At 32.8% G+C, this 7,528-nt stretch overlaps 1 protein-coding gene and 1 pseudogene across 1 annotated transcript in view; both read right to left on the bottom strand.

The window, feature by feature from the left end:
• Positions 1 to 909: 909 nt before the first annotated feature.
• Positions 910 to 3,543, bottom strand: LOC113078127 (glucosamine-6-phosphate isomerase 1-like; annotated as a pseudogene).
• A 752-nt stretch (positions 3,544 to 4,295) lies between these two features.
• Positions 4,296 to 7,528, bottom strand: part of LOC113078126 (heat shock 70 kDa protein 4-like) — a 13,599-nt gene continuing 10,366 nt past the window's right edge. The window contains exons 14-19 of the mRNA XM_026250436.1: positions 7,340 to 7,495; positions 7,133 to 7,258; positions 6,102 to 6,209; positions 5,803 to 5,922; positions 5,581 to 5,742; positions 4,296 to 4,751 (exon numbers count right to left, since the gene is read on the bottom strand). Coding sequence (XP_026106221.1) covers positions 4,563 to 4,751; positions 5,581 to 5,742; positions 5,803 to 5,922; positions 6,102 to 6,209; positions 7,133 to 7,258; positions 7,340 to 7,495 — 861 coding nt within the window. The 3' untranslated portion in view covers positions 4,296 to 4,562. The remainder of the gene's footprint in view (positions 4,752 to 5,580; positions 5,743 to 5,802; positions 5,923 to 6,101; positions 6,210 to 7,132; positions 7,259 to 7,339; positions 7,496 to 7,528) is intronic.

The following is a 7,528-nucleotide window of genomic DNA, read 5'->3' as shown; positions in this document are numbered from 1 at the left end:
ATAAAAAATCTAATAATATATATTCTACTAATATATTTTCTTTACTTTCACTTATCAATTTAACACATCCTTGCTGAATAAATGTATTGATTTTATTAAAAAAAATAAAATAATAATAATAATAATTACTGACCCCAAATTACTGACCAGTAGTGCATATTGGTATTACAAAATATTTATATTTTAAAAACATAGCTTTTTTAACATTTAACATTTAACTTTTTATTAATCAAAGTATCCTAAAAAAGTATCACATTTTCTGAAAAAATATTAAGCAGCAGAACTGTTTCCAACTTTGATAATGAATCATCATATTAGAATGATTTCTAAAGGATCATGTGATAATGATCCTAAAAATTCAGCTTTGCATCACAGAAATAAATTATAATTTAAAATATAATAAATTTAAATACAATCATTTTAAATTGTAATAATATATCACAATATTAAATTTTTTCCCCTGTATTTTTGATCAAATAAATGCAGGCTTGACGAGCAGAAGAAACTTCTTTCAAAAACATTAAAAATAGTAATGTTTCCAAACTTTTGGTCTGTACTGTATATATATATATATATATATATATATATATATATATATATATATATATAAATTAAGAAGGAAAATTTACATATATAACAAGCTATTATTAATAAATACTGTAATGCCATATAAATAATACTTATCATCTATTCATTATTAAAGGTATAATACCATAATTCCATATCATCAATTCAAAAGATAAGTATTTGTTAATAAAGTACTGATGGCTGGTTTCACCTGCTTAAATTGAGCCAAATTCAATAGTTCAATTAGGACATCCAAGCAGTTATTATAAACGTGCATCTTGAGACACTTACATATTTTAAGATTTATCAGTGCAAGTTTTTTCTTTTAGTCTGAGACTAGGTTTAAGCCTCATCTGTGAAACATAAACTTGTGATTTATTTGTTCACATTTAAAGACTTAGATTTCCTAGTCTAATATTATTATTATACAGTATAAACACATTTGGATTCAATACATCACGTACTGAGAGGTTTAATAAAATAAACGAAATGTCATATAAAAATAATAAAAAAAGGAGTACAATTGTTTTTCTGTTGTGTGTCCATTCTCTTCATCAGTCTACTGTTCTTCCACCAACTTATTGTGAACATCCATAAAAATATATTAACAAACTGATGATGTAATTTTCTTTCTTACATTTTCTGCATTCACTTCATTCCCTCAGGAGAGAGACACGGCTTCAGTCATGTAAAACAAGAGAAGGCACAGTTACCTTGCAAATACTTCACGCACACAAACACAGTCTGAGGATGCTGCTGGAAGGCTGACACTGTCCATATGTGATTCACCCCCTTGTCTATGGCTTTTATAGAGCATGAACGCTTTATGAGAGCCAGTGATAAAGATCATGACTTGAAAATGTCATTTAATCATGTTAGCGATCATTGTATTGTTTCAGATCAGTCCACTACTGCTGATGCCATGAATGGATGATTTTCACAAACTATGATCACTAAAACAAGTTATGCAATCAGATTAGACTTTTTTCGAGTAACTAGTAATGCATGACTTTTTTAAATAACAAGCAAATCTCTTAAATTTCATATTCCTCAAAATGAATAAAAACAGTCAAATGCAAACTCAGAATATGAAGCAAAGTGCATAAATAAAATGTTAAATTACACAAATATAAATTATGCAAATCCCATTTTGATGATCCAAATCAAGTGTACAGATAAACAAAAATGACTTTAGATAAACATAAAATATTTGTGGGTGTTTTTTATGTTATTTCTTTGTTGAAGAGCGTTGAACTTTCTTCTTTTGCATTGTTTTTATTTTATTTTATTGTTTATGAAATGCATGTCCCAGTCATTTTTTTTGTGGTTAAATAAACATTACTCATACTTCCGGAAAATAAAAATTATATTTATTTTCATGCTATTCTATTTATTAAAACCAAGTATAAATTTCATCAGTTTAGTGTTTTAAGCATTTTTTATTTATTCCAAAATATTAACTCAATGCAGTAAAAATGTAAAAAAATTATATTTTATTTATGAACTGATGTTCTGCTGCTTTTTTTCAGAGATTTAATTTCAATGATCTGACTGCTCACTAAAAACCACCGCAGATCAAAAGTGGTGATACATAATTGTGTGTTTTAATTAGTCTTCCCATTAACACCATTTAATTGTTTATTCAGACTGATTCGTGACCTCACACAAACACAAGAAGCAGGATTTATAGCATGAACCAATCATAAACACTGACATTGCTAAACTTATTTGTTATCATTTTCAGTCACCACTATAGTTCACCCAACTATGCTGACTTCCTCTGAGAAACCTAAATTAATCCTGCATATTATTATTATTATAATACATTATTTTTAAATTAATTTTAATTTATATATTTTAAAGTATCAGTTTATTTACTGTAAATGAAATGCTGACTTTAGTATGCCGTTATTTTAGCATATAACTAGCTTACAACAAATATTGTAAAAAAGAATTTGGCTGGAGAAATATTTAATTAGTTTGGCAATAAAAGCTGAGTCATCTGCAGAAGTAGAAGGAGGGGCTGACATTTATAGAAGTCATTAAGATAGATTAGGAAAAGCACAAATGTGACCCTGGAGCACAAAACAGTCTAAATTATCTGGGGTATATTTGTAGTAATAGCCAAAAATAACATTTTAGAGGGTAAAAAATTATTGATTTTTATTTTATGGCAAAAATCATTAAAACATTAAGTAAAGATCATGTTTCATGAAAATATTTAGTAAGTTCCCTAGTGTAAATATATTTTTAAACAATTGATTAGTAATATGCATTGCTAAGAACTTAGTTTGGACAACTTTAAAGATAATTTTCTCAATATTTCGTTTTTTTGCTCCCTCAGATTCCAGATTTTCAAATAGTTGTATTTCAGCCATATTGTCTGAAACCATACATCAATGAAAATCTTATTAACTCAGCTTTCAGATGCTGTATAAATCTCAATTTCGAAAAATGGACTGTTTTTGTGGTCTAGGGTCACACATGTGGACATTTGTACCTCTCGAGCATCCATCACTGTGCCAACTATAGCCCCACTTTAGAGAGATCGCCATCAAAGAAACGAGCGTTAGCTAGAATAGTGTCCATAACCAGAGTCTTCACACGTGTTCAGGACACCAGACTGGATCCAGGCCCATTGAACACGATGTGGCCATCAGGTCCAATACCTGCAACACGATTACAAGCCAGTGTTGTTTAATGGTGGCACGCACAGGTCAAAGTTCAAAGTTGATTCCTCCAGCAGCTTTGATTTTGGCTTCAAAGTCCTGACACTCCTTCTCTAGATGCATTGCCATCAAGGATGTGTGTATTTTCTGAGTTACAAAAATACTAGTAAATCGCAATGACACTGAAATTAATATAACAAAAAATCATAAAAACACTTACCAGATCATATGTTTGTGTCAGAGCAACATGATCATGCGATCGAGAGGAAATGTTGCACTTTTCACGGTGTTTGTGGATAGAACACATTGCGTCATCAAAAAAAAAGAATTTTAGGAATGAATTGGAAACAATGTATACACTTTAAAATCACTCATTCATCCATCCAATGTATTAGAGCCACTTTCCACGCAGAATGTGCACAGCAACAGTAGAAGAAACATATTTTAATGTTCAACAAATTTTCTGTGAAGAGGTCTTTACCTTCGAAACATGTTGTTTAGAGAAGTTCATTATTATTTTAAAATTAAATTACACCATGATGGGTAATTGAGCCTAAAAGTGTAGGTAGGGGTTCATATGATAGATTTATTGTGAAATATCGAGCTGTAACAGGGCTGAATCTAAATCTTCTATATAATTTGTTGCATGTTTTACATTTTGTAATTAAGTCAAAAAATTAAGGCCAAAATCCACATCTAACAGTAATGTATTTACAATTTACACCAAAGTGTACAATATTTGTGGAAAGTGCTATAGAAACACACACATAATTTTTTTTTATTAATTACAATCAGGTGTTTCAAAAGAAGTGTTGCAGGGTTGAACTGCAAGTAAACTGGATCAGAAATGTGCAAAGATAAGACACTGAATATGAAATAAAGCATTCATAGATTATTTGCGGCACTGGTCACATGGCTAAACCTGACAAACATTGAGACACACTTCATTTACATTCACCTGATGTAAATTCATGTGTGAATGCATTCAGAAATCAACAGGCGAATCAAATTGCATCTCACATTGTGTTAAAATAATTCCACAATAGAAGCATGCACATGTATGTTTCAATCTATATTTATTGAAACAACAGTTGACAGAGCCAGCATATTACAGAAACTGGATCGTAGGCAATCAAAGTCGTACAGCATTGTGATTGATGTTTTTCTTAATATAAAAGGACATGCAAATGTAGCCACTGATTCTCTGCTTGGGAGAGTCACCCCGCTGTGAGGAACATGATTTAGCATTCACTGGAAGTTAACATTAACAAAACATTATGTTGCATAACATAACGTGTAACGTTAACATAACATTACACAGCGTGGTTAATCGAGGTCCATGTCTGGCTTGGTTTCTGCGGTGTCTGCAGTCGCTTGCTCTGTGCCGCCGGACTGGGCTTCAGGGTTTTCTTGTGTATTGACCGGCCCGTTCGGTTCTGAGGGGTTCTCCTCTTTTGGCAGGTCCACTTTGGGTTTAGGTTTGGACACAATGGGATTGCAAGTGGAGAACAGCTCCTGTGGAAAATGCGAAGAGATTGAATATGAACGTATTATGCTGATACAAAATAATGCATCAGAGTGATGCACAATGTGACCAAAATCTTATTTCACAGTATGAGAAATGTTATTTTTGACATTCTCAATGCAGCTACATAATTTTATGAATCATATATTAACCGACTCTTTGTAAAGATCCAAAAGAGGTTCAGTAAAGAGCAGTGAGTGATTTTCTCCCTCTTTTGTTGTTTGGTTAACTTTAATGACAGACAGCAGCAGGTAAATTAGGCTACTGTCCCTTTAAGACCGATTGCACAGATCCAATACACTGAAACACATCCAGTTTGCTTACATTACAACACAATTGCTTACATTAATTTAAGCCATAATCGACTGTGTTAGTGTGAATACACTACACGACGGCATACTGACATATTTGTGTGTCTATTGATCATTCAAGCGCAATAAGATGTGAAAGAGAACTGAATTTGCGATCACACACTGAGAGAAGTGCATTCTGTTTGCACGCTTCGGCTATATGTCAGTGAAGAAGAACAGAGTTGTTTTTCACCGTTTATTGTGCTTAATAACTTTATTAAACATCATGCATGTCTTGAATTTGTGATTGCGTTCCATGCATTGAGTTGTCCACTGCTTATTGCTTTTAATAACTCTATTTCACATCATGCACATCCCTCTCTTTATTGTCTCATTCATGCATGTTTCTTTATCACTCTTAGATCAGGTGTATGCAACTTTTAAGAAATATATGCATTACAAAAAATAAACGATATAGCAAAATGTTTAAGGAGAGACACGATATATACAGTAAAGTACTGTGACTGACCCGTGTTTTGGCCTGAATCTCTGTCGTCTTCACCACAGGCTCCAAGGCGAGACTCTGTTTACTCTGCTGGTTCATTTTACTGTTCATCCAGATCATCACGTCGTTCACCATCCTGTCCACCTTCTGAACCTCCGCCTCCTCCAGATGGTCATACTGCTCTTCCTGTGATTCAGAAAGACATGTGAAGCCACCTTATGTAACGTTAACCCAGCACAACCTCACCTTGGTTTTGTAGGCCTCTACAATCTTCATGTATTGCTGCAGCTGTCTGCCCAACTCATCGAAAGCCTTGGGTCTCTCCTCAAACTCTGTGTATCTGTCTTGAATAGGTTGGCCGAGACTCTGCAAGAACATTTTTAATACATTAACAAGCCCAAATTAAATCTGCTTTCTAAATGCATAATGTAAGTATAATTAGAAATGAACCAGTACTTAGTGGAAGTAATTTGGTGCTTGAGTGCTGTTTGTTTTGTGTGAGCTATATACATCATAAATTATAGACTTCAAAAGATGTTTAGTACCTTCAGATCAACTAGTTTGTCAATGTATACTTGTTTAGGCTGGTCTTCACCGTCCTCGTACAGCCAGACCTCAGTGTCCTCCAGTTTTAATGAGAGAGCATCTCTGTCCTGGAAGAGAAAGCAGACGGCAGTCAGGCACCGCTGAAGTTACCGCTAACTATTAAAATCATTTTTGTTCATTTAAATACAGCTGAAATAAAACATGCATAGTAGATGAAAATCTTAAATGAATAGGAGAAATGCTGCTAAATGAAATAAGTTAAACCAAAATTAAACTAAAGCTATATATGTATACACACACACACACACACACACACACACACATATATATATATATAATGAATAAAATTAACAAAAGCAAAATTATTTACACTGATTTTACAAATAAAATGTAAATATAATATATATAAATCAAAGTTATTAATACTATGATAATACATACATATTACTAAAATAACACTCATGCACTGAGATTCATTTGTAGTCGTTTTTTTTAAATCAGTGTTTTTAATATTTTGTAATTAAGTCAAAAAATTAAGGCCAAAATCCACATTTAAGAGTGATATATTTACAATTTATACCAAAGAGATTAATTTGTAGTCGTTTTTTTTTTTAAATCAGTGTTTTTAATATTTTCTAATTTAAGTTCAAGTCTTTTTGTTGTGTTTTTGTCATTTTTAGAATTATTTTTAAATGTGTCTATATAGTTTTTATTATTTTTGAAGTTGTATACGTCAGGTTTGTTATTGTAGTACATTCAATTAAATAGAGCATGGATCAAGTTAATCCATTTTTAATACCTGCACAATAACAATAAATGTCTGAGATCTTTAGATTTAATAGTGATATAAAACACCTTCTGACCAATGAATGTCTAGTCTTCTTTCGTGATGACTAGACCAGGATTTCACAATCCCTTCATGCAGATATTTCACTGATGAGAGCTATTTCTTTTACTTCATTTAAAAAACTGCTTCAAGATTTTAAGACATTTCCCTAATTTAGATTTTAAGCCATGTGAATGCTCTCACGCTCTCGTCGACGAACTTCTCGAATATCCCGTGCAGTTTGTCCCTCATCTCGTACACGTACTCCTCCACATAGTTCTTGGCATCGTTCCTCTCCTTCTCGAGCTTGTCCTGCATGATCATCTTACCCTGAGGAGAGAATATCACACTCGATTTAACTCTTAACGGTTGAAGACGTTTCCCCACTTCTCATCTGCACAGAAAGCATACCTCGCTCTCCACGAACAGGTTGAGCATGTCATTAGCAAGCTGCCACTGTGGGTTGTTCTCAATGGGCAGATCCAGGACCTTAGTTTTCACTTTGGCCTTTTTGGCTTGTGGAGGCTGATCTGATTTCTTCTCCTGTTTGCCTTCCTCTACTGATGTCTGAACAAATCACAGTCCACGGAGGGAACAATT

The sequence above is a fragment of the Carassius auratus genome, unplaced genomic scaffold (genome assembly GCF_003368295.1).
Source record: "Carassius auratus strain Wakin unplaced genomic scaffold, ASM336829v1 scaf_tig00024341, whole genome shotgun sequence".
Lineage (NCBI taxonomy): Eukaryota > Metazoa > Chordata > Actinopteri > Cypriniformes > Cyprinidae > Carassius > Carassius auratus.
Note: the sequence above shows the minus strand (reverse complement) of the source record. Positions and strands in the feature narration are given on the sequence as shown.